The sequence below is a fragment of the Macaca fascicularis genome, chromosome 15, assembly GCF_037993035.2.
Source record: "Macaca fascicularis isolate 582-1 chromosome 15, T2T-MFA8v1.1".
NCBI classification, from domain to species: Eukaryota; Metazoa; Chordata; class Mammalia; order Primates; family Cercopithecidae; genus Macaca; species Macaca fascicularis.
The window spans coordinates 12,795,721-12,822,710 of NC_088389.1; the positions used below are offsets into that span (position 1 = coordinate 12,795,721).

A 26,990-nucleotide genomic window follows, 5' to 3' on the forward strand; every position below is an offset into this window, starting at 1 on the left:
GTCATGGCGGCAGACAGTCCTTCTGAGCCTGCCCTGAGCCCTGGCAGGCTGCAGAGGGCCAGAGACTTGGGTGAGGGTCACAGGCACAGCCCTGCACCTACGGCTCTGGGTCCCGTGACCCTGCTCTCCTGGCCACCACCAGGGGGAGCATCTCATTCTGGGCCAGAGCTGTGTTTCCTGCAGGGGTTCCACAAAAAGAGAGTGAGCAGGAGCCGGCAGCTGCGGCGTAGGAAAGGGCTCCAAGCACATCAGTGTGGGGCGAAGGCTGAGCTTCCATCCTGCAGGGCTCTGGGAACCTCCCGGGGGCTAAATGTTAACTGAGGCGATGCGGGGAAGCATGGCCTTGGAGACCCGGCGCAGGGCGATCACCGGGTCAGCCATATGTGCTAACTGCAGAGCGGGAGGTAAGTGGCAGACTATCCGGGCTTTGGGATCAGAGTTTATAAGATCTCCTGGTTGAAAGAGACCCTGGAGAGGGGCAAACCCCTGTGCTTTCTGGACACGGAGACAGGGAAGGGGAGTGACCTGTCTGAGGCTGGATGGCCTTGCAGAGGGGCCAGCTGGTTCCGGTGGGTTCCTCAGCCACCCCTTCTGGGTCCTGAGCCAGGGCAGAGGAGAAGGGGCCCACTGTGCACCACCCCGGGGACTGGAGGTGGGTACTCACGCTTGCATTTGTCTGTGGGCCGAGGGACCAGGGCGCTCCCGTAGAAACCTTCACGACAGCGCTCACAGTGGTCACCCGCGGTGTTGTGCAGGCAGCGCAGGCAGTGGCCAGACAGGGGGTCACAGTTGCCCACGGCATTGGGGTCCACATTCCCGCTGCACTGGCACTGGTAGCAGGGCTGGGGGGGGCCCGAGAGCCCCAGCGGGTCCCCAAAAAAGCCATCATCACAGACCTCACAGCGCCGCCCTGTGTGTAGAGGGAGCACGTGTGAGGAAAGCAGTCAGCTGGGCCCACCAGGGATGAGGGTGAGTGTGAAGCAGAGCAAGCGTCCCTTCAGCCTCCCCGGGGCAAAGCACAGGCTTGGGCAGGAGGACCTGGGACCAGCTCTCAGTGGCTGCCCACAGCTATGTGGTCCTGGGTAAGCCACTGCACCTCTAGGAACTCAAGTTCCTCTTCTCTAAAGTAGGGATAACAATGGCGGCTCCCCACAGGACTCTGACATAATTTGTGAAAAGCGCTTAACATCCGGCCTGACATGTAGTAAGCACTCAGCAGCAGTGGCTATCATCACATATCTGTCCTCACACCTGGCCTTCATCATCATCTTGATCGTCATCTTCCTCATCATCTTGACCATTATCCTCATCCTCATCACCTGCTTCATCCTCATGTTGACCATCACCTTCATCTTCATGATCTTGACCATTATCCTCCTCATCATCACCTTCATCACCATTGTCATCTTGACCATTATCTTCATCATCATCACCTTCTTGACCATTATCCTCATCATCACCCATGGTCGCCTGTGGTGTTGTGAGCCAGCGCAGGCAGTGGCCAGACAGGGGGGTCACAGTTGCCCACAGAATTGAGGTCCACATTTCCACTGCACTGGCACAACTGTCATCGTCACCTTATCTTTATCATCACCTCATTGTCATCATTCTGATCATTATCCTCATTTTCTTCATTACCATTGTCTTGATCACCCTCTTCCTCACCTTCTTTATTGTCACCATCCAACGTCAGTCACCTGCTTCTCCTGGTCCTCTTCCTCATCCCCCTCTTAGCTGGGTGGAATTTCCTGTGCAGTCCCTGGCCCCTTTACCTTTTCTGCTTCTCATGTTTCCTGAACTTCCTCTAGACTGTGCATTGCAGATCCTGCCCTGCTTTCTGGGTTTGACTTGGACTTTCTGGCTCATCTTCCAGTCCCCAGGTCACTGTGAGCCACAGAAGAGATGCTGCGTGAGGGGGCTTTTGGAGGGTGGTTCTAGGGATCCACTCTGGACACAGATGGAGCATGAAAGAACATACTTGTTCCAAGTGCTTCATGTGGTGTCAGCCACTCTTTATAAACATGTCCATCTCTCTGCCTATCTCTACATGAAACCAATGTCAGGCCCAAGTAATAGCCACGGTCCCCTGGACGTGACAGGAATGCTGCCTTGCTCACATTATTTTTTCTTTTTCTTTTTGAGATGGAATCTTGCTCTGTCGCTCAGGCTGGAGTGCAATGGCATGATCTCGGCTCACTGCAACCTCCATCTCCTGGGTTCAAATGATTCTTCTGTCTCAGCCTCCCAAGTAGCTGGGATTACAGGTGTGCACCACCATACCCAGCTAATTTTTGTATTTTTAGTAGAGACGGGGTTTTGCCATGTTGGCCAGGCTGGTCTTGAACTCCTGACACCAGGTGATCCACCTGCCTCGGCCTCCCAAAGTGCTGGGATTACAGGTGTGAGCCACCGTGCCTGGCCACTTACATGTTTTTTTCATGTTCCTCTTGACATTTTTACACTGCTCCAACATTACAATGAGTATGTACATTTATTTCTATTTTTTCATTTATTTTTTCTGAAGTTACTAAGTCAGTCAAGAGTACGTACTAATTTTATAATTAAAAAATAGCTGCTGCCATTGTGAAGAATAGTTGTGAGCTCCTTGTGTCCTCAAAAGTCATTGGTCAGTTGAAATGAAGTTAATGGTACTGGCCGGGCATGGTGGTTCACTCCTATAATCACAGCACTTTGGGAGGCTGAGGTGAGTGGACCACTTGAGGCCAGGAGTTCGAAACCAGCGTGGTCAACACGGCAAAATCCCATCTCTACTAAAAATACAAACATCAGCCAGGCGTGGTGGCGAGTGCCTGTAATCCCAGCTACAGGCAGGAGAATCTCAGCTACAGGCAGTTGAGGCAGGAGAATCGCTTGAACTTGGGAGGCGGAGGTTGCAGTGAGCTGAGATTGCGCTGCTGCACTCCAGCCTGGAGGACAGAGCCAGACTCTGTTTCCAAAGAAAATAACTTAATAGTGCTAAGGGCAACCCTGAAAAGGGAAAGGGGGAATGGAATGGAACGGAACGGAAAGGAAAGGAAAAGACAAACTGGAACAGAGGTCAAGGTCGAGGCTAGCACCCGCCTTGTGGATTCTAAAATAGAGATAAAATAAGACAGGAAAGGGGGAGATTGAAACTGATGATGAAGAATGAGCCCCATGGTTAAGTGGCCATTCACCTGGAACCAGGTGGGGACAGCTCACAGGGCAGGAGGCAGCTCTGGAGGTCCTGGGAAGGGCTGCAAGGGGCCAGGATGGCAGGCAGGAGTCATCCCGGGACAAGTGAGAATCAGGACTTGACCTCGGTCAATCCTGACTCAGACGTCCCCAGGTGAGCTCTCAGTGTGCCAGGCCCTCCCAGGACCTAGGGGACACTGGCGTGGGTAAGAAGGGTAGTGGCAGAAGGTCCCAGGTCTAAGGTCCACTCCAGGTGACCCTCCCTCCCAAGGGTGGTCCCCTCTGCACACAGCACTGCCTGCTCCCCTGAAATCCTCCCTCAGGTATGTCTCAGCCTGGGTCCGCCTGAGCTTCTCTAACTGTCCATTCTCACTGGCCTTGCGCATGTCTGCAAGCCAGGGGAGCCACAGTCGGGAGCTAGAAAATGTAAGGAAGATAATGAGAATGGACGGACAGCATGGTGGCCAGTGGGGTGCAGGGTCCTGCGGTGCAATCTCCGTCCCTCGGTTCCTGAGCTCCTGGCTCTGTGGCCATCCACCCTGCCCTGTTGGCTGTTGGCTGCCAGAGAACTGCTTTCAGAACGGTCCCAGTGAAAGCACATGGCATTTGACAAATCAATTTAATGCAGCCACAAGTACCAAAAGCAAAATCAGATGTCTAGGAATCTTAAAAACATTACACTACGTGAAACAAGCCAGACCCAAAAGAACAAACACTATATGGTTCCATTTAAATGGAATACTGGGAGCAGTCAAATTCATAGAGACAGAGAGGAGAACAGCTGTTATCAGGGGCTGGAGGGAGGAGAGGCTATTCAACAATTTTTTTTTTTTTTTAATTTTTTTGAGATGGAGTCTTGCTCTGTTGCCCAGGCTAGAGTGCAGTGGCGCACTCTTGGCTCACTGCAAACTTCACCTCCTGGTTTCAAGCGATTCTCCTGTCTCAGCCTCCTAAGTTGCTGGGATTACAGGTGTCTGCCACCACTCCCAGCCAATTTTTGTATTTTTAGTAGAGATGGGGTTTTGTCATGTTGGCCAGGTTAGTCTTGAACTCCTGACCTCAGGTGATCCACCCACCTTGGCCTCCCAAAGTGCTGGGATTACAGGCGTGAGCCATGGCGCCTGGCCTCTACAATACATTTGATCAGTGCGGTTTCTGTCTGGGATGATGAAAAAGTTCTAGAGATGGATGAGTGACAGCTGCACAGCATTGCAAATGTACTTCCTGATGCTGAGTTACACACTTACAAATGGTTAAAATGGCAAATTTCATGTTATATATATTTTATCACAATAAAAATTAATATTGTAATATGCCAAAAGTCAGCGAATTTACTTTATTTTTTGAGATGGAATTTCACTCTTGTTGCCCAGGCTGGAGTGCAGTGGCGCAATCTCGGCTCACTGCAACCTCTACCTCCTGGATTCAAGTGATTCTCCTGCCTCAGCCTCCCGAGTAGCTGAGACTACAAGTGCGCGCCACCACGCCTGGCTAATTTTTTGTATTTTTAGTAGAGACAGGGTTTCACCGTGTTAGCCAGGATGGTCTCAAATTTCTGACCTCGTGATCCGCCCACCTCAGCCTCTCAAAGTGCTGGGATTACAGGCATGAGCCACTGCACCAGGCCTGTACTTTATTTAATTTTTTTTTTTTTGATACAGAGTCTGGCTTTGTCGCCCAGGCTGGAGTACAGTGGTGAAATCTGGGCACATTGAAGCCTCCACCTCCCAGGCTCAAACCATCCTCCCACCTCTGCCTCCAGAGTATCTGGGACCACAGGTGCGTGCCACCACACCCAGCTAATTTTTGTATTTTTTTTTTTTAGAGGTGCGAGTCTCGGTATGTTGCCCAGGCTGGTCTTGAACTCTGGAGTAAAGCGATCTGCCCACCTTGGCTTCCCAAAGTGCTGAGATTACAGGCATAAGCCACCACACCCAGCCGAATTATACGCTTTAAATGGGTGAACTGTCAGGTATATGAATAGTATCTCAATAAAGCTGCTTTTAAAAAAAAATCAGAGTCGAGGATGTCTGAGTCCAGAGCAGGAAAGAATGCAAGGAGTCTGAGAACAAGGGTGGGCGTGGGTGGTTCTGCCTCGCACATCACCTGATGACATTTTTTAAAGGCTAGAAGTTTAATCGAGGTTTTCCACCTTAGCTGTGTAACAGAATCACCCAGGGAACTTATTCAACTATTACTAACCCGGACTCTAAGGGGCCAGGGACCAGATACGAGGTTTTTTTTTTTTTTTTTTTTTTGAGATGGGGTCTCGCTCTGTCGCCCAGGCTGGAGTGCAGTGGCCGGATCTCAGCTCACTGCAAGCTCCACCTCCCTGATTTACGCCATTCTCCTGCCTCAGCCTCCCGAGTAGCTGGGACTACAGGCGCCTGCCACCTCGCCCGGCTAGTTTTTTGTATTTTTTAGTAGAGGCGGGGTTTCACCGTGTTAGCCAGGACGGTCTCGATCTCCTGACCTTGTGATCCGCCCATCTCGGCCTCCCAAAGTGCTGGGATTACAGGCTTGCGCCACCGCGCCCGGCCCAGATATGAGTATTTTTAAATGGCCCAAATTCTAAATGGCCCAAATTCTGCTGGCAATATGCAGCAGCCTGGGGCTCTGGTTATGGGGCTAAGGGATTCCGTGTCCCCAGAGGTCATGCCTACTGCCTATAAGCTGGGCTCTCCCTCACGGGCCACACCCTAAACGCAGGGCCCTAACCCTGGAGCCCAGGGCAGAGTCACAGCGCCAGGACTTGGCCCTCCGTGGGGCAGGGCTCCGGGGCAGGAGTCACTCACCTCTCTGGCCCGGGGGGCAGTGGGTGCATGCCACCTCCCCGCTCTCTGGGATGGTCGTGCAGGCCGACTGGCCAGGGCAGGGACAGGGCTGGCAGTCATCGGCTTGGCCCGCGAAGGGGTTGCCATAGAAACCCGGCAAGCAGCGTTCACAGGATGGGCCCTCGGTATGGTGGCTGCAGACGCAGATCCCTGAGGGGCAAGACAAGCACCTGTTTACCACTATCTGAACCCAGAATGCCCAGAGATGGTGGGCATCCTCGCAGGAGAGGTCAGGGGAGCACGTCCCGGGCAGAAGTGGGGTGGGAACCTTTCCCAGGTGGAGGCAGCAGAGCCTGGGGATTGAGGGTCCAGGCTTGGAGCTGGACCACCTGGTTCATGTCCACTACTCACTGCCTGTGCAAAGCTGGGCAAGTTGTCCAATGCCCCCATACCTCAGTCTCCTCATCTGCAAAATGGGAACAACCGCGGCACTGACTTCAGAGGGTTCTTGTCAGGGTCCAACAAGATCATGCATTCAAAGTGCCTTGCAGACTCTCTGGCACACATAATCATCGGTGCTGCTGTTATTATTATTATTACTAGTCGAGACAGTCTCACTCTGTCACCCAGGCTGGAGTGCAATGGCGAGAATCTTGGCTCACTGCAACCTCCATTTACCAGGTTCAAGTGATATTCCTGCCTCATCCTCCCAAGTAGCTGGGATTACAGGCGTGCGCCACCATACCTGGCTAATTTTTGTATTTTTAGTAGAAATGGGGCTTCGCCATGTTGGCCAGGCTGGTCTCAAACTCCTGACCTCAAGCGATCTGCCCACCTCGGCCTTCCAAAGTGCTGGGATTACAGGCATGAGCCACTGCGCCCGGCCAGCACTGTTATTATTTTGTATTCCGAAATCTCTCTCTGAACCAACAGGTGACACAGCTACCATTCGCTACACGGTTGTCCTCTTGATTCCAAGGGACCAAAAGGAAGAGCAACTTTTCCTAAGGGAGACACAGATCCAGAATTCTGCCTCACATGACTTTGCAAAGAGGTTCCCCTTGATGTAGTTTGGGATACACAGGGGATACCTAGTCTCAGAGGCGGGAACCCGTTTCTGCCCTCTGGCTCCTGATGATGGTGGATTCTGCAAACTCTTCTTCCCCAGGCTGACCACACCTGGCATCTGCTCAGAGCCTGGGGTGTCTGAGAAGGGAGGCCCACTGCCAGGGGCTGAGTGAGAAGCCTGGCTGAGACGGGGTTAACCAAGACCACCACTTCCAGGAGGTCCCCAGGCAGCACCCCAGCAGCCGAGGCAAGGTGACCTGGGAGGAGGAGTGAGGACCAGGTCACTCGTGCACAGCAGGGCTGGCATCCAAAGGGAACTGCCCCAGCCTAGGCCCAGCACCCGTAGGCTCATTCCTCCTCCCAGCCTAGGGAGCAGGGTTACACTGCCCATTTCACAGATGAGGACTTGGCCAAGCTGAGCGGGATGCTGTGGCAGGGCCAGAGGCTCTGTGGGGATGACAAACTGATCCCAGCTATGGAGGACTCTGCTTCCTCCAGAGGGGCTGTGGGAAGCACTGCAGCAGGGAGGGATTACGTGGCCTCATCTGGGCTTGATTATTGATGCCTGCCACGGACACAGAAGAGAGAGTGCCCTGTATGCGGTGTGTGGCATGTGGCGTGTGGCTGTGGTTGCCCTCCCTGGCTACGTTGGCTGACTTTTTTTCTTTGTTGGGATGGAGTCTCGCTCTGTCGCCCAGGCCAGAGTGTAGTGGCGTGATCCTGGCTCACTACAGCCTCCACCTCCCGGGTTGAAGCAATTCTCATGCCTCAGCTTCCTGAGTAGCTGGGATTACAGGCACCTGACCACACCTGGCTAATTTTTGTATTTTCAGTAGAGATGGGGTTTCACCATGTTGGCCAGGCTGGTCTTGAACGCCCGAACTTAGGTGATCTGCCTGCCTTGGCCTCCCAAAGTGCTGGGATTACAGGCGTGAGCCACCGCGCCTGGCCTCTTCCCCTTCCCCCCACCAGAGTCTTGCTCTTGTCGCCCAGGTTGGAGTGCAATGGCGTGATTTCGGCTCTCTGCCACCTCCACCTCCTGGGTTCAAGCGATTCTCCTGCCTCAGTCTCCTGACTAGCTGGGATTACAGGTGCCTGCCACCATGCCCAGCTAATTTTTGTATTTTTAGTAGAGATGGGGTTTCACCATGTTGGCCAGGCTGGTCTCGAACTCCTGACCTCAGGTGATCTACCCACCTTGGCCTCCCAAAGTGCTGGCATTACAGGCGTGAGCCACCACGCCTTGCTACTACCTTTTCAGGAAAAAAATGCCCAGTAGCCTTCTTCTCAGAGAACCCCCACCTGCTCTGGGGAGGCAGCAGGCGTCTAGGCATGAGGCCTTCAGTGTGGGAGTAGAGAGAGGCCTGGGTCCAGCTTTCTTAGGTGCCTCCTGGCCATGTGACCTCGAGCAAGGCCAGGTCTGCTCCTATAGAAGTGGGGATCAGGCCAGGCGCGGTGGCTCAAGCCTGTAATCCCAGCACTTTGGGAGGCTGAGACGGGTGGATCACGAGGTCAGGAGATCGAGACCATCCTGGCTAACACGGTGAAACCCCATCTCTACTAAAAAATACAAAAAAAAAAAAAAAAAAAAAAACTAGCCAGGCGAGGTGGCGGGCGCCTGTAGTCCCAGCTACTCGGGAGGCTGAGGCAGGAGAATGGCGTAAACCCGAGAGGCGGAGCTTGCACTGAGCTGAGATCTAGCCACTGCACTCCAGCCTGGGTGACAGAGCCAGACTCCGTCTCAAAAAAAAAAAAAAAAAGGAAGTGGGGATCAGTAGGCAAGGCATGGTGGCTCACACCTGTAATCCCAGCACTTTGGGAGGCTGAAGCAGGAGGATCACTTGAGGTCAGGGGTTTGAGACCAGCCTCAACATGGTAAAACGCCACCTCTACTGAAAATATAAAAATGAGCCGAGCATGGTGACAGGTGTCTATAATCCCAGCTACGCAGAAGGCTGAGGTGGGAGGATCTCTTGAACCCAGCAGGAGGCTGCAGTGAGCCGAGATTGCGCCACTACACTCCAGCATAGGCAATAGAGCGAGATTCTGTCACTCCCCACAAAAAATAAAATAAAATATAAAACAAAAAATAAAACAAAAAGAAGTGGGAATGAGTAGCCAGTAGTGACCAGGCCCTGGGAGTCCAGGCTGGAGAGAGGCACAGCTCTGCCACCTGCTGGCCATGTATCTGCCCGTGGGGCCCTCCCCTGTGAGACGGGACAGGAAGGGTCCTGGCTCCCGCAGAAATGTCTGCAGGAGTCAATGATGTAGTGTAGAGAAGGTGAATAGCACATGTAGGAACCTGGTGATACTATTTTATTATTTCCCAGGTGTCCTGAGAAGTACAGACTTTAATTATCTGCGCTTCCCTGAGGCAGTCCCGGTTAGCTACGGCTGAGCTCTGATGCAACCCAGGCCTGTGTTTTCAGAGCCTCAGTGTCTCCTGACCTCCATGTGGCTTTGTGCAGAAACAGAGGCTGTGTATATACTGTCAATATCCCCACCTTACAGAAGAGGAAGCAGGCTCAGGGAGGGAAGTGACTTTCTCAAGGCCACTAAGGGGTGAGGGTGGCAGGTCTGTGGTTCTGGGTTGGCACCTATGAGCTGCTGTCACCTGTGTGACCCTCATGGGAACCCTCCTGCTGTCACCCGCCATGCTGGTGCCTCTGCCCTTCCTCACAGCACCTTCTGCATGTAAGAACCCCTGAGGTCTTTCTCTGGTCCTTCCTGGGAAAAGGATCAGCCTGGGGAGAAGGTGGCACGGACAGACGGCCCGCATAGCAGCTGGCTTCCAGCTCTCACCTGATGCATAAAAAGTCCTTGGCACAGAGTCTGAGGCTTCGATAAATTCCAGTAGAAAACTTTTTTTTTTTTTTTTTTGAGACAGAGTCTCGCTCTGTCGCCCAGGCTGGAGTGCAGTGGCCGGATCTCAGCTCACTGCAAGCTCCACCTCCCGGGTTCACGCCATTCTCCTGCCTCAGCCTCCCGAGTAGCAGGGACTACAGGCGCCCGCCACCTCGCCCGGCTAGTTTTTTGTATTTTTAGTAGAGACGGGGTTTCACCGGGTTAGCCAGGATAGTCTCGATCTCCTGACCTCGTGATCCGCCCGTCTCGGCCTCCCAAAGTGCTGGGATTACAGGCTTGAGCCACCGCCCCCGGCCAAATTCCAGTAGTAACTTTTATTAAAATATGAGGCGCCCAGGCAGTAAGCAGCACGGGAAAGCTCAGTGTCCACACTGCCCCTCAGCTTGGCCAACACCTCAATGCCTGTGCCAGGCTGGTCCTGTCCAGGTCAGTACTCATCTCGCTGTTTTGGGTATAACCCAGGTGCCTTCAGATGGGGTGCCGGGACACTCACCTGTGTTGGGGTCACAGGTGCCATGCTGGTTACAGGTGCAGGGGACACAGCTGGCATAGGGACCCCCCTGTGGCGTCTCCCTCTTATATCCCGGAGCACAGGATTCACAGAACTGGCCCATGTAGCCACTGGGACATGAACAAGTCTCCACCCAGGAGGCTGGCGGGGAAAGCCCTGGCCGGGCGGATGTGAGCCGGACCTCAGTCAGGAACACTTGGCCTGCAGGGCGAGAAGGGAGAGAGGAGGAAAGGAGGCACAAGCTCCCCGCACATGCTTCCCCCCAAAACCCTCCTGTTCACATATGAACCAGGCCCACGTATATAAAGGCTGCCTAGCAATCAATGATTTTTTTTTTTAATTTGAGACAGATTCTCACTCTGTCACTCAGGCTGGAGTGTAGTGGTACAATCATAGCTCTGCAGCCTTGACTTCCCAAGCTCCAGTGATCCTACCATGTCACCCTCCCAAGGAGCTGAGACTACAGGTAAGCCACCAAGCCCAGCTAAGTTTTAAAAATTTTTGTAGGCCGGGCGCGGTGGCTCAAGCCTGTAATCCCAGCACTTTGGGAGGCCAAGACGGGTGGATCACGAGGTCAGGAGATCGAGACCATCCTGGCTAACCCGGTGAAACCCCGTCTCTACTAAAAAATACAAAAAACTAGCCGGGCAAGGCGGCGGGCGCCTGTAGTCCCAGCTACTCGGGAGGCTGAGGCAGGAGAATGGCATGAACCCGGGAAGCGGAGCTTGCAGTGAGCTGAGATCCGGCCACTGCACTCCAGCCTGGGCGACAGAGTGAGACTCCGTCTCAAAAAAAAAAAAAAAAAATTTTTTGTAGAGATGGGGTTTATCCATGTTGCCCATGTCTTGAACTCCTAGCCTCAAGTAATCTTCCTGCCTTGGGCCTCCTAAAGTGCTGGTATTGCAGGTATGCGCCACTGCGCTGGTTGATTTTTTTTTTTTTTTTTTTTTAATAGTCAATTCAAGGGTAAGGGAGATGAATCGGCAGTTTTCAAGAAGAAATAGATACGGCTGAGAATTTTATGGAAAGATATCCACTCCACAGGTTATTAAAGATATATAGATTTAGGCCGGGCGCGGTGGCTCAAGCCTGTAATCCCAGCACTTTGGGAGGCCGAGACGGGTGGATCACGAAGTCAGGAGATCGAGACCATCCTGGCTAACACGGTGAAACCCCGTCTCTACTAAAAAAATACAAAAAAATAGTCGGGCGAGGTGGTGGGCGCCTGTAGTCCCAGCTACTCGGGAGGCTGAGGCAGGAGAATGGCGTGAACCCGGGAGGCGGAGCTTGCAGTGAGCTGAGATCCGGCCACTGCACTCCAGCCTGGGCGACAGAGCGAGACTCCGTCTCAAAAAAAAAAAAAAAAAAAAAAGATATATAGATTTAAACAACGATGATACCATTCACACCTCTCAGACTGGTAACATTTTATAGATGAATTTTAGTGGAGGATGGGGTGTAGGAAATTCACCTGGCCTGCTCATAACTGAATGCTACATTTAGGCAAAGTGTAAGGTCTATTTCTAAAGCTTTAAGATTTTTCTTGTTGTTTTGTTTGTTTGTTTGTTTTGAGACAGAGTCTCGCTCTGTCACCCAGCCTGGAGTGCAGTGGCCGGATCTCAGCTCACTGCAAGCTCCGCCTCCCGGGTTCACGCCATTCTCCTGCCTCAGCCTCCCGAGTAGCTGGGACTACAGGCGCCCGCCACCACGCCCGGCTAGTTTTTTTTATTTTTTAGTAGAGACGGGGTTTCACCAGGTTAGGCAGGATGGTCTCGATCTCCTGACCTCGTGATCCACCCGTCTCGGCCTCCCAAAGTGCTGGGATTACAGGCTTGAGACACCGCGCCTGGCCTGTTTTGTTTGTTTTTAAGAGAGACAGAATCTTGCTCTGTCACTCAGGCTAGAGAGCAGTGGTACAACCATAGCTCACTGCAGTGTTGAACTCCTGGCCTCAAATGATCCTCCTGCCTCAGCCTCCCAAGTAGCTGAGATCAAAGGTGTGTGCCATCATACCCAGATAATTTTTAAATTTTTTGTAGAAAAACAGTTTCGCCCTGTTGCCCAGGCTGGTTTTGAACTCCTGGCCTCAAGGACTCCTCCTGTCTCAGCCTCCCAAAGTGCTGGAATTACAGGCACGAGCCACCACGCCCAGCCTAAAGTTCTAAGTGTTATAGGAGATTTTGAGACTAATGACTAGAACAGGATTTTGATGTAAAAGAAGCTAATTGACACAGAAATGTCAGTGACATTTCTTTTTTTTTTTTTTTTTTTTTTGAGACGGAGTCTCGCTGTGTCTCCCAGGCTGGAGTGCAGTGGCGTGATCTCGGCTCACTGCAAGCTCCGCCTCCCGGGTTCACGCCATTCTCCCGCCTCAGCCTCCCAAGTAGCTGAGACTACAGGCGCCCGCCACCGCGCCCGGCTAGTTTTTTGTATTTTTAGTAGAGACGGGGTTTCACCATGTTAGCCAGGATAGTCTCGATCTCCTGACCTCGTGATCCACCCGCCTCGGCCTCCCAAAGTGCTGGGATTACAGGCTTGAGCCACCGCGCCCGGCCGCGACATTTCTTACCTGCAAGGAAAGTGAACATTTTGCGTTTAGATAAACTATAATGGGTATGTTTTAAAAATAAAGAAATCTGATATTTGAAAAAAAAATGAGTGTGGATGTATGAATACTAATCAGGAGGTTTTGCTTCCAGTAACAGAGGAGTAGGGGATCCTGGCAGATGAGCCTTACCACAGAAAACAACTATAAACTCTGGGCAAAATATGAAAACGACCATCTGTAGACACAGAACAGGGAGACCAGGGGCGGCCGACACTCCTCATCAGAGCAGCCCTTCTGAAGGAAAATTTGGCAGCGTGGATCAAAATGGAAAATACTCCCTCTTTGACCTAATATCTCCATTTCCAGCACTCTGTCCTAAAGCAACACTTATACTGGAATACCAAGACTTTTCTATGAGGCTGGTCCCTATTCCCCGTGACACGGCTGTAATCGGGAAAACTGGAGACCACCCAAGTGCCTATCAATAGGGGGATGGCTAAAACCTCACAGAGCATCCACACCGCAGAATCTTACACACCAGACCCAGAAAACCAGGTTTTCTACGTGTAATGACAAGGAACAACCTCCAGGACACACTGTTAGCTGACAAAAAGCAAGTCCCAGGATACTGTACTGTGTGATTACTTTTCTTTCTTTTCTTTTCCCTCCCTGCTTCCCTCCCTCTCTCTCTCTTTCTTTTTCTTTCTTTTTTTGAGACAGGGTCTGGCTCTACCACCCAGGCTGGAGTGCAGTGGCATGATCTTGGCTAACTGCAAACTCCGCCTCCCAGGCTCAAGTGATTCTCCCTCCCGAGTAGCTGGGATTATAGGTGTGCACCACCACTCCTGGCTAATTTTGGTATTTTTAGTAGAGACAGGGTTTCCCCATGTTGCCCAGGCTGGTCTCAAACTCCTGAGCTCAAGCGATCCACCTGCCTCGGCCTCCCAAAGAGCTGGGATTACATGAGCCACCGTGCCTGACTGTGTAATCACATTTCTATGTTAAAAAAAAAAAGGCCGGGTGCGGTGGCTCACACCTGTAAATCCCAGCACTTTGGGAGGCTGAGGTGGGCAGATCATGAGGTCAGGACATCGAGACCATCCTGGCTAACACGGTGAAACCCCGTCTCTACTAAAAATACAAAAAATTAGCCGGGCGTGGTGGTGGGCGCCTACAGTCCCAGCTACTCGGGGGGGCTGAGGCAGGAGAATGGCGTTAACCCAGGAGGCGGAGCTTGCAGTGAGCCGAGATCGCGCCGCCACTGCACTCCAGCCTGGGTGACAGAGCGAGACTCTGCCTCAAACAAACAAACAAAAAACAAACAAACAAACAAACAAACAAAAATACAGATGTTAAGCACGTACACATAGAAAGATTTAGAGACAGGCCTCCCAAAACATTACCCACGGAAAGAGGAAGTTTGGGGATTGCAGGTGCGAGGGAGGGTCACTATGTCGCCTGCTTCTCCAGTGCATTCCAGCACCCTTGGACTCAAAAGAGGCCTGGGGAAAACTGACCATTTGAGCCAGAGGTTCTCAAAAAGAGCAAAGTCTCCCTCCCCTGGAAGCAAATCTGAGGACATGTTGGTTGTCATGTGGATGAAGAGGCCTAAAGTTCCCGGAAATTGACATTCCCAGAAACTCCCCACGTGACTATCAAATGTCCTGCTTGGTGCTGGAAGGGTAGAAAAACCCCTTTGTAAACATCTGAGCCTAGAGCTCAGCTTCATTTTACACACAGACAGTAGGGTTTTTGTTTTTTGTTTTGTTTTTTTAGAGACAAGGTCTCGCTCTGTCACCCAGGCTGGAGTGCAGTGGCACAAATCACTATAGTCTCAACCTCCTGGGCTCAAGCGATCCTCCAGTCTCAGCCTCCTGAGTAGCTGGGACTACAGGTACAGACCACCACACCAGGCTGTTTTTTTGTTGTTGTTGTTGTTGTTTTGAGATAGAGTCTGGCTCTGTCGCCTGGTCTGGAGTGCAGTGGTGCAATCTTGGCTCACTACAACCTCCGCCTCCCACGTTTAAGCGATTCTCCTGCCTCAGCCTCCCAATAGCTGCAATTGCAGGTGCATGCCACCATGCCCACTTAATTTTTGTATTTTTAGTAGAGACGGGGTTTCACCATTTTGGCCAGGCTGGTCTCGAACTCCTGACCTCATGATCCACCCGCCTCGGCCTCCCAAAGTGCTGGGATTACAGGCGTGAACTTCTGCTCCCGGCCTATATTGATTTTTAAAATAGTGTGTGTGGGTAGGTTATCATGAGGAACACATCAGAGGCTAAGGCTGTCAATCACTGTGACCAGGGTGGGAGGTGGTGACAGATCCCCATCAATGATGTGTGATAGCTTGGCCCCCTTTGGGAAGACCAGACCCTCCTAGGGTGGCTTAGGTAGAATACCACCAGTGACCAGCATGGGACTCACTCTCCCAGGGGACACCTGGACTGCCGGCTGTGGGCTGTGTCCGGCAGGGACCGGGGCTTGGTGGATTCAGCGAAGGTGGAGTGCCCACACCCAATGGGTCTGGGTGGCTTGCTGGCCGCACACCTGCCTCTGAGGCCCATCCTTTAGACCTCTCTCCCGTCCAGTCCCTGCGTCTGACCTCAGCCACCATCCCCACTGCCTTCACAGGTTATATGACCTCTGGCAATGGTCCTGACTTTTGACTCAGATTTCTTCTTGGCAGGACAATAACCACTGGCCACCAGGTCCCAACAAGACCGTGGCCCCAGGAGCCCAGCCCAGTTCTGAGAACTGGCAAGCGCTCGGGTCTTGGGCATGTGGTTGTCTTTACTGACCAGCACGGCTGGGGCCGGGACTGACACGGAGGCGGAGGCTGGTCAGGTTGGTGAGGAGCCGCTGGAAGTGGAAGGGGGGCAGCGGAGGGGCCACATCCTCAGAGGTCTCCTGCAGGCTGGCGAGAGAAGCGGTCAAAGTGAGATCCCGACATAGGGTGGGGGTGCCACGGCTGGGGATGGGGTGCAGCCCCCCAGACCACAGGGGCATCTGAAATGTGCCCGGACCTCAGAGACCACCCCTCCCACCTCCCCATCTCTCAGGACAGAAGAGGATACTTACTGGAACCTGAGCTCTACCTCCCTGGGATGCCCGGTATCCTGGGGGCCAGACAAGCTAGAGTGCCTCAGGGACAGGGCCAAGCCCGCCCCTTCCAGCCTCAGCTGCACAGGGAGTGGGGAGCTCCTGGGGGGCACCTGGAAGGTCAGGATGAGGGGCTGCCCATAGCTGAACCGCTGATCTCCCAGGAATTTCTCTGAAGACAAGAGAAGAAGGCTTTGACAGTCTTCATATGGTTAGCATGATTTTAAAAGTCTATATTGATTTTAGTGGCAACTAAACGTTCAAACAAGATAAAAGTGCAGTGGGTAGAAAATCAAAAGTTCCCTGCACAGCAGACCCTGCAGGGGACCCACCCACACCTCCGCAGCCCGTCCCCGGCTTCACAGGCGTGACCTGTGCAGTCACACACGCCCCCACGCTTGGCTTCATGCTCTGCTGTGACCATCTTCACATTCTTAATAATTTTATCTTTGAACTAGGGTTTTAGAAGTGGTGTAAAACGGAACACGGAGTCCAAGCATGAATGGAGGGGATACACACACACGTGTGACCACAGAGGCTGCCACCTGCTCGAGAGCAGCATTCACGATGCCCACAAGCACGGAATTCCTAGGGAACACCCAGCAGCCGGAGTTTGGCGGGACTCCAGGTGACATTTAAGGTAAGCGAGCTGGCTGAATGAGCAGAGGCGCGCTGGGCCCCAGGCCACACCTTCCCTTCCAATCAGAAGTTGCTCCAAACTTGGAAGGAAGGCACTGGCGTTCTGAGAAACACAAACCAAGGAGAAGCCCTGGGCGGTACCTTCTGACTCACGTCATGTCCCTGTATCAACCAATCATTGCTTCGGAAGATCGTGACCCATGAGGAAAGAGCACGGACCACCCTCCTTTCCCAGCAGTCTTTCCCTTACCCGTGAGAAAACCACGGACGTGTGCCACGTTAGTGGAACATGCATGTGTCAAAGAGTGAAATCAAAGTGGCTGGGCTTGTCGTGTGCGGTATTTCCACTGTCCTCGTAAGAACAAAATACGCAGCCGGGCGCGGTGGCTCACGCTTGTAATCCCAGCACTTTTGGAGGCCAAGGCGGGTGGATCACAAGGTCAGGAGTCCAAGACCAGCCTGGCCAAGATAGTGAAACCCCATCTCTACTAAAAATACAAAAAATTAGCCAGCTGTGGTGGCGGGCACCTGTAATCCCAGCTACTCGGGAGGCTGAGGCAGGGAATCGCTTGAACCCAGAAGGCAGAGGTTGCTGTAAGCCGAGATCGCACCATTGCACTCCAGCCTTGGCAACAGAGCAAGACTCCGTCTCAAAAAAAAAAAGGAATGGTAAAATTCATGCTAATAACTTAATATGTTTCATGCTAATAACTTAAAATTTTCCTTTACCTAGAATGGCATCAAATAGCAAACCAAAAAACACCATGACGAATACAGGGCAAAACTGCAGGGAGAAACAAGTGTTTCTATTTTAGTACCTTTAATGGTACCTCCCCCTATTTGGGAATTGGGGGGCAGTTTTCATTCTGCAGTGCACCCCTCAAATTCTGTAGTATACCCCGCCACAGCTTCGGTGGGCAGCTCCTGATACACTGAAAGTCCCTGTGTCCCTCTGCCCCGGAGCGTTTCCTGGCTGGGGGAATTGCTCACCTGAGCAGAAGCAGCCTGAAGCAGGGAGCCCCGGGAGATGGTGGCCACATGCTCCGGCTGCACCCCGATTCGGCCTCCAGAATCAGTCACCAGCGCCAGTGCAATGCTCCTCTCCCATCTTTTGCTACTCATGTTCTACACGTGAGATGGTTTCACATACTGTTCCACAACTGGCAGTCTTTGTAAAGGCTGCATCACAGTCCACCAATAGGCTACCCAGTCCCTCCTAGGACAGTCCCAAGCTTACACCACTAAATACTCCTTTTTTTTTTTTTTTTTTTTTTTTGAGACAGAGTCTTACTCTGTCGCCCAGGCTGGAGTGTAGTGATGTAATCTTGGCTCACTGCAACCTCCATCTCCCGGGTTCAAGCAATTCTCATCTCAGCCTCCCGAGTAGCTGGGATTACAGGCATACACCACCACGTCTGGCTAACTTTTTTGTATTTTTAGTAGAGACGAGGTTTCACCAGCCACCATTTCAGGCTGGTCTTGAACTCCTGACCTCAGGAGATCCACCCACCTCGGCCTCCCAAAGTGTGAGCCATTGCGCCCGGCCTACATACTTATCTTCACTCAGCTCCTGGTCTTTGCCCCCAAGTGCTCATAGGCAGACTACAGAAAGTGGACATGCTGGCCAGAGGGTCTGTGGGTTCATTCCCTCTGATGCTGTCACCAGCCAGCCCAGACGCTTGTTTCTGTGTCCCCTCCGTGAGCAACGGGCAGAAGCCTGGCTCCCCTGCCATCCCCTCACCTCCAGCTGCTCAGGGTGCCCTGGGAGCGGGCCGGCCTGAGAGCACCACGAGGCCAGGCCGTCCATCCATCTCACCCCTGCAGTGTGCCCAATACCCAGCAAGCACTTCCTGCGGGAATAAGCCCCTCTTCTTCCATATGCCAGCAGAGTGGCCACGGAACAGAGTGTGTTTTTTTGCTCATGGGACTCTGAGCTTGCAGCACCTGCCCCACAAAGGGCCCGAGGCCTCTGACTTCCTGGCTGCGGGGCGCACGGCTCCTCAGCCATCTGTGACTCATCTCCTCGGCCTCTCTGGGAGAGGGAGGGAAAGGGCAGAGCTGGTCCGGGGCGCTGGCAGGCCCTGAATCAGCCACAGTGGGGCTAAAGACGGGCTCTAGGCTCTGGGTTCTGGGACTGAGACAGTCACCAGGAGACCACAGGTCCCCTCACTGTGGGGTGGAGAGGTCAGAATGATCAAGAACCTCCTTCCTTTTGCAAGAATGCCGTGGCTCTGGGCTTGGGGTGCGGTGGCCTGGTGGGTGAGGGGCTGATGAGAAACAGAGATTCTCTGGGCCATGACAGTGGCTATGGCTCTGTGGCACTGAAGAAACCCTCCGTGACAAAGCTGTGACCAGAAAAATGGGGGTTTCATCAGATACTGTGGTCTGACGGCAGAATAACAGCCTCCCAAAGGCATCTACACCCTAATCCCTGGAATCCGTTTATATGGTGTGTTCTGTGGCAGGGGACATTAAGGTTGTAAATCAGCTGACCTGAGGTAGGAAGAGCATCTTGGGTTATCCAGCTGGGCCCCATCAATCATTAGAGATTAATGGTAAATACGCAAAAGGGAGGCAGGGGAGTTGGAGCCAGTGATGGGGCATGAGACAAACTTGGCTGCTTTGCAGATGGAGGAAGGGGCCACGAGCCCAGGAATGCAGGCAGCTTCCAGAGGCTGGGAAAGGCAAGGAAGGGACTTTCCCATGGGCCTCCAGAAGGAACTCAGTCCCGCTGACACCTTGATGTTAGCACCGAGAGACCTATTTCTGACTTCTCCAGGACTCTAAGAGAATAAACTGGCATTGTTTTCAGCCTCTAATGTGTGGCGAGTTGTTTAGCAGCAGGAGGAACCGACACAGGGCAGTCAGCCCCCACCTGGTGCTGGAGGTACCTGGTGCTGTGAGCTCCTCCTCGTCTTCTGGGCTCAGGAGGACCCCATTTGGGCTCCATTGTGGGGGGTGCTCGGGGCCCCCCACACTTCTGGCCCACCAGCCTTCGGCTCCTAGACAGCAAACACAGACATCCCCCAATCAGTATGAGGCCCTGGAGGGTGGTGTCCAGGTGCCAGCCCCAGCTGGAGCCTTGGGGTGGGAGGGAGCCTCAGGAGAAGCTAGAAAGCTCAGGGACCCGGCTCTGCTTGGGGCATGGTCAGGCCTGGAAGCCTGCCCTGCCCTTTCAGTGGGGGTTTTGAGCTCAACATGAAGACAGCCTGAAGACCCCCACATGGGTGCCCTGGGACAGCAGGGGCATCTCTAATAGTACCAGACTTGACCTCATCTTCAGGCTCTCAGAGAACTTTCTCACTGTGACCTCATGAACCCTGTCCTTCTAGTGACCTGTGTTATTAACACCATCGCAGGCAGGGAGGCCACCTGGTTAGGAAGGGGTCCAGCCAGGATGGGAGCCCAGGCCTTTTGGTCCCCAGTGCCAGTTCAGTGCCTACTCCCTCTGGCCACAGCAGTTAACACAGAGCACAGCCCAGCACACAGCGAGTGACCTTAAGGGGCTGCCTCTCCAGGGGACAGGGGGCAGTGAGGCAGAGGCCAAACATCTGAGGCAGCCAAGGGGTAAGAAGGAAGGAATGGAGTGGGGAAAGAGGTCAGAGAAAGGAAGATGTCAACATGAAGAGAAGTTTGCAGACAGGCTTTTAGAAGAAACTAGGAGGCGGGGCGCGGTGGCTCATGCCTGTAATCCCAGCACTCTGAGAGGCCAAGGTGGGCAGATCACCTGAGGTCAGAAGTTCGAGACCAGCCTGGCCAACATGGCAAAACCTCAAGGAATGAGCCACTGTGTCCGGCCACAGTTTTCATTTCTAAGACAGCAAATATCCATGTAAACCACCCACATTAAACAAAAGCACTTTGGGGTCCTCAATAATTTTCACGAGCATAAAGGGATCCAGAGGCCGGGTGCGGTGGCTCACACCTGGGAGGTCAGCACTCTGGGAGGCTGAGGAGGGTGGATCAGTTGAGGTCAAGAGTTCAAGACCAGTCTGACCAACATGGTGAAACCCCAGATCTGTACTAAAAATACAAAAATAAGCTGGGCATGGTGGCGGGTGCCTGCAGTCACAGCTACTCAGAAGGCCGAGACAGGAAAATCACTTGAACCTGGGAGGCGGAGGTTGCAGTGAGCTGAGATCCCGCCATTGCACTCCAGCCTGGGCAATACAGTGAGACTCCATCTCAAAAAAAAAAAAAAAAAAAAAAAAAAAAAAGAAGGAATCCAGAGACCAAAAAGTTTGAGAACTGCTGCAACTGAGACAAAATGAGACGATACCCCCGAAGGGTCAGCCACACCCAGTGCCTGGCCCAAGGTGAAAACAGATCATAACACTATTCTTAGGGTCTAGAAAATGAGTCCTGCCCAACGCTAACACCCTAGACCCCCGGACCCAGGACCCAGACACGCTGTCCCGGTCCGCGCATCTCTCCGTCCTTTCTGCACGGCGTCCAGCAGAGGGCGCGCGGTCCTCATGTCTGGGGCGCACCAGCGTCGGCCCTGAGGTTCTTTTCCAGCTAATGCCTCGCTCTTTTCTGGGGACAGGCAGAAGGTGGGGGGCGCTCTGTGGGACATAGCTGGGGCCCACGCAGCCTCTGGTTTAATGCAGAGCTCCGAGCTCTGCTGCTTTCCTCTTTAAAGATGCGGCTGTACCACGTGGAGTCAGGGACCATGGTAGCGGCTGCCATAGTAGTTAGGGGCAAAACACAGCTGGGCGCCGACACTCATAATCCCAGCACTTTGGGAAGCCGAAGTGGGAGGATCACCTGAGCTCAGGAGTTCTCGACCAGCCTGGGCAACATGGTAAGACTCCGTCTGTACAAAAAAATACAAAAATGAGCCGGGCATGGTGGTGCACACATGTGGTCCCAGCTACTCAGGAGGCTGAGGTGGGAGGATCACGGGAGCCCAGGGAGGTGGTGGCTGCAGTGAGTTGTGCGTGATTGCACCACTGCACTTCAGCCTTGGTGACAGAGCAAGAGCAAAACTCAGGAGCTGATAAACCCAGTGCTCACAACTGTTACGTGGCCTCAGGCAAGTGGCCTACCTTTTGTGGGTCTCAGTTACTTCATCATTAAAAGGGGAATGAGAATCCTTGCATGTGAGGTGCTCAGCGCAGTGCCTGGCATACAGCAGGTGCTCAATAAGTGGAGGCCAGGAGACTGAGCCTGAATCCCCACTGTTTAGATATACCCAGTGTTTAGATATACCAAGGGAGGCCAGTCTCAACGGGGTGAGTGGAAATTCCCCTACAGGATCCAAAAAGCGTCACGTAGCCGGGCCCCAACCCCACCACAAGTATAAAGAGAAGAGTCAGAGGCTGGGGAGGGAGCTGGGGGTCGCAGGTGGGCACTGGGGAGCCATTATCTCACCCCCGACCCCACCTAGGCTGTGCAGGCCTGTGGCTCCTCTCCTCAATGGGAGATCCACCAGTGCAAGATCTCCCCAGGGCAGGACCATCTGCCGCTAGGCTGGGAGCAGAACCTTGGGAGACGTCTGCAGGGGGCACCTCTTACCCTGGTGGAAATCGGTGAAGATGTGATGCACTTGGAACTGGGCAGTAGCCGCGCACACCTTGGAGTGGCCATAGCAGAAACAGCTGCTGCAGCCGACCGGATTGTGGGGCTGCAGGTTAAAAGTCCCGGGGCGACATCTGCAATGGAGGCAGGACATGCTCACCAGGGTCACGTGAATCAGACAGGAAGGGGCGGGGCCAGGGTATCCCACCTGGACCAATGAGAGTCTAGAATCTCTGCAGAAACTTAAAAACAAAATTTTTTCAGAAATCAGCCAGGAAGGGGCGGGACCAGGGTATCCCACCTGGACCAATGAGAGTCTAGAATCACTGCAGAAACTTAAAAACAATTTTTTTTCAGAATTCTAGAAGAATAGCAAGAACATTACAGATTGTTCCCATACCTGCTTCAGGCAGCCTCCCCTGATGCTGACATCTGACATTACCACAGTACATTTGTCAAAACTAAGTTAACTAAACTCCAGACTTTATTTGGATTTTTTTTCTTTTTTTTTTGAGACAGAGTCTTGTTCTGTGGCCCAGGCTGGAGTGCAATGGTGCGATCTTGGCTCACCACAGCCTCAGCCTCCCGGGTTCAAGAGATTCTCCTGCCTCAGCCTCCCGGGTAGCTGGGATTGCAGGCGCCTGCCACCATGCCCGGCTAATTTTTGTATTTTTAGTAGAAACGGGGTTTCACCATATTGGCCAGGCTGGTCTCGAACTGACTTCAGGCAATCCGCCCTCCTCAGTCTCCCAAAGCGCTGGGATTACAGGCTTGAGCCACCACACCCAGCGACTTTATTAGGATTTCTCCACTTTTTCCTCTAATGTCTGGTTTCTGCTGCAGGATCCCATCCGGGACATGGCATTGCATTTAGTGTTATCCTTGTTCTCCTCCAACCTATCACTGCTTCTCGGTCTTTCCATATCTGCCACTATCTTGACACTTTTTGAAAAGCACTGATCAGGTATTTTTAGAATATCTGATGTTTCTCATGATTAGACCAGGGTTATAGGCTTGGGAAAGAAATACACAGAGGTGAAGTGCCCTTCTTGTCACATCACGTGGGAGCACAGGAAACCCACATGACATCCAAGCGATGCTGACTTCCATCACCTGCTGAGGGTGCTGTCTGCCAGTCTTCTCCACTGCACAATCACCACGGTCCAATCATTAGAAGCAAGTCAGTGAATAGGCCGGGCACGGTGGCTCACGCACTTTTTAAAAAATTATTATTTTATTTATTTTTTATTTTTATATTTTTTGAGACGAAGTCTCGCCCTGTTGCTCATGCTGGAGTGCAGTGGCGTGATTTCAGCAACCTCTGTCTCCCGGGTTCAAGCGATTCTCCTGTCTCAGACTCCCGAGTACCTGGGACTACAGGTGTACGCCACCACGCCTGGCTAATTTTTGTATTTTTAGTAGAGACGGGGTTTCACTATGTTGGCCAGGCTGGTCTTGAACTCCTGACCTTGTGACCCACCCACCTCGGCCTCCCAAAGTGCTGGGATTACAGGCATGAGGCACTGCGCCCAGCCGGCTCACGTACTTTGGGAGGCTGAGGCGGGTGGATCACCTGAGGTCAGGAGTTCGAGACCAGCCTGGCCAACATGGTGAAACCCCATCTCTACTAAAAACACAAAAATTAGCCAGGCATGGTGGTGGGCGCCTATAATCCCAGCTACTTGGGAGACTGAGGCAGGAGAATCACTTGAACCCAGGAGACAGAGGTTGCAGTGAGCCGAGATCACACCACTTCACTCCAGGCTGGGTGAAAGAGCGAAACTCCATCTCAAAAAAACAAAAACAAAAAAATGCAGCAAGTCACTAAATGCAGCCTAGTCTCAAAAAGAGGGGGATTAAGCTCGACTTCCTGGAGGGAAGAGTATCAAAGAACCCATGGACAGATGTTCAAGCCACCCCAGTAATTAAAAGATATTTTGAGGCTATGCAAATGTCCCCCCTTTCCTTAAAGTTCTGCCCACCAATGTCAGCATTCATCAGCAGCTCTTGCCTGTAGCAATTACCGCTGTGAGGTTTGAACAGTGGTTCTCTAGTTCCTTCATTTCTACATTCATCACTTGGAATTCTTCTGCAAGGAAAGTTTGTCCCTTCATCCCCATCTATTTATGTATTCAATCGTCTATTTACATCAGGATGGATTTGTGGATTTGACTTTATTCTCTGGGTTATAATCCAATACTATCGTTGTTTATTTTGTTGCTCAAATTGTTTCAGCCCTGAGAGCTCTTTCATGTCGGCTCCTGTGTCCTTTTGACATGGGCCTGCATTCTGGTTTGGGTTGTTTTGTTTGTGTCTGTCTCTGTTTTTCAGCATTTCCTTGCTTCCTGGCACTATAAGACGCCTTGGACTTATCTTGTCTTTTTCCAGCCCCAGCCCCAGAATCAGCCATTTCTCCAAACAGCTCTGGGGAATGTCAGACACAAAGCCAGGAAGAAGAGATAGTGTGTACCCAAGGAGCTAAACCCATGTTTGTCTGCTGGCTGCACTGCTGGAGCTTGAAGGCCTCTTGAACACTTGAAAGAGGAAGTTTATGAACTTCGTGGCATTGGGAGAGCCCCTTTGACTTGCAGAGCTTCAGAAGCCCCATTTGTACCATGATCAGACTGCAAAGATGGCAGACAGGCTCAAAATCCAGCTCAATGGGTAGGGGCTTCCTGAAGCAGGGTGTTAAGAAGGATCCTGAAGTTGTAGTAGGGCTCATGGCCAAGACTGTTGTGCCCCATTAGTGATGTCTGTTGTGGGTGTGAAAGGGGAGGGTTGTGATAGTGTTCCCTTAGTGATGTCTGCCGTGGGTATGCCATTAGTGATGTCTGCCGTGGTGAAAGGGGAGGGTTGATAGTGCTCCATTAGTGATGTCTGCTGTGGGTATGAAAGGGGAGGGTTGTGACAGTGCTCCCTTAGTGATGTCTGCCGTGGGTATGCCATTAGTGGTGTCTGCTGTGGGTGTGAAAGGGGTGTGTGATGTCTGTGTGTGATGAGTGATGTCTGCTGTGGTAGTGAAAAAGAAGGGTTGTAGTAGTGCTCCATTAGTGATGTCTGCAATGGCTATGAAAGGGAAAGGTTGATAGGGCTCCATTAGTGATGTCTGCCGTGGCTGTGAAAGGCAAGGGTTGATAATGCTCCATTAGTGATGCCTGCTGTGGGTGTGAAAGGGGGAGGTTGTGATAGTTCTCCCTTAGTGATGTTTGCCATGGTTATACCATTAGTGATGTCTGCTGTGGGTGTGAAAGGGGTACGTTGAAAATGCTCCATGAGTGATGTCTGCCATGAGTGTGAAAAGGGAGGGTTTTGATAGTGCTCCATTAGTGATATCTGCTGTGGGTAAGAAAGGGGAAGACTGTGGTAGTGCTCCTTTAGTGATCTTTACCATGGGTATAACATTAGTGATGTCTGCTGTGGGTGTGAAAGGGGTGTATTGACAGTGCTGCATGAGTAATGTCTACCATGAGTGTGAAAAGGGAGGGCTGTGACAGGGCTCCATTAGTGATGTCTGCTGTGGGTGTGAAAGGATTGTGATAGTGCTCCATTAGTGGTGTCAGTCATGGATGTGAAAGGGGAGGGTTGATAATACTCCATGAGTGATGTTTTGCTGTGGGTGTGAAAAGGGCGGGTTGTGATAGTGCTCCATTAGCTATGTCTGCAGTGAGTGTGAAAGGGGAGGGCTGTGATAGTGCTCCATTAGTGATGTCTGCCACAGTACGTGGTAGTACGAGCACCGTGTATTTGCTATCCCTGGATTAGATGGTCTCTCCTATTCTTCCAGCTCTTTCTTTTCAGGATTCTAAGCTAAGACATGTATTTTCTCAGCTTATGAATAATCAGTGGTGTTGGATCAAAGCATAAACAGTGCCATAAAGCTTTTGAGTAACTTCCTGTATGACAGATACATGGTGCTCCAGGAAGGGCACAGGGTGACAAGGTCACCCAAGTCCATGAAGACTGTGCCCCTTGCTCCTCCCGCACTCCACAGCTTTTGTACCTCATCAGTGAGCCCCCAGGTCACTTCCAGCAAGCTTACTGCTGGATTAGCTCACACACCTGTCACATAGGTTGCCTTCCACATTCTCTTTGCAGGGGCAGCGCCCACTGTGGGGGTCACAGGTGTCCAGGCTGCCAGCGGGATTGCAGGTGCAGGGTCTGCCAAAGAGACAGGACAAGGGGAAAACGGGCAATGAGCAACTTCAGAGTGGGAACAGCTCATCCTGGGAAGGGAGCATTCCCTGCTCCCAACATCAGGAGTGAGGCTGATGCAGGAGCCTTACCTGGCTTTACTGTTCCCATCTTGCCAAGGAAGTGACCTATCCATCACTGGTACACTGGTCCATCTGCCCACGAGCACACACCATCCAGGACCCTTCCATCTTCATCCACACACTCACTCATCATCCATGAACCAATCTCTTTTCTTTTCTCTTCTTTTCTTTTCTTTCTTTCTCTTTTTCTTTCTTTTCTTTCTTTCTTTTTTTTTTTTTTTTTGAGACAGAGTTACACTTTGCCACTCAGGCTAGAGTGCAGTGTCACGATCTCGGCTCACTGCAACCTCTGCCTCCTGGGTTCAAGTGATTCTCCTGTCTCAGCCTCCCGAGTAGCTAGAATTATAGTCATGCACCACCACGCCCAGCTAATTTTTGTATTTTTAGTACAGACAGGGTTTCACGATATTGGCTAGACTGGTCTTGAACTTGTGACCTAAGGTGATCCACCTGCCTCAGCCTCCCAAAGTGCCAGGATTACAGGAGTGAGCCACCGTGCCCGGCCTCCATGAATC

General features: G+C 52.3%; 1 protein-coding gene and 1 long non-coding RNA gene across 4 annotated transcripts in view; one reads left to right on the top strand and one right to left on the bottom strand.

Annotated features, from left to right (window-relative positions):
• Window positions 1-26,990, bottom strand: part of LAMC3 (laminin subunit gamma 3) — an 89,515-nt gene that overhangs the window by 28,373 nt on the left and 34,152 nt on the right. For all 3 annotated transcript variants that reach the window (XR_012424246.1, XM_045373951.3, XM_045373950.3), the window contains exons 7-14: window positions 26,261-26,359; window positions 22,199-22,335; window positions 19,573-19,683; window positions 16,022-16,214; window positions 15,742-15,857; window positions 10,375-10,593; window positions 5,970-6,158; window positions 665-910 (exon numbers count right to left, since the gene is read on the bottom strand). Coding sequence is in view for 2 of the 3 variants with exons in the window: in XM_045373951.3 (XP_045229886.2) it covers window positions 665-910; window positions 5,970-6,158; window positions 10,375-10,593; window positions 15,742-15,857; window positions 16,022-16,214; window positions 19,573-19,683; window positions 22,199-22,335; window positions 26,261-26,359 (1,310 nt within the window). In the remaining variant the exon portion in view is untranslated. The remainder of the gene's footprint in view (window positions 1-664; window positions 911-5,969; window positions 6,159-10,374; window positions 10,594-15,741; window positions 15,858-16,021; window positions 16,215-19,572; window positions 19,684-22,198; window positions 22,336-26,260; window positions 26,360-26,990) is intronic.
• LOC123569195 (uncharacterized) lies at window positions 155-17,478 on the top strand. The gene is made up of 2 exons (XR_012424251.1): window positions 155-404; window positions 16,501-17,478. It is a non-coding gene; the product is annotated as an uncharacterized lncRNA (long non-coding RNA).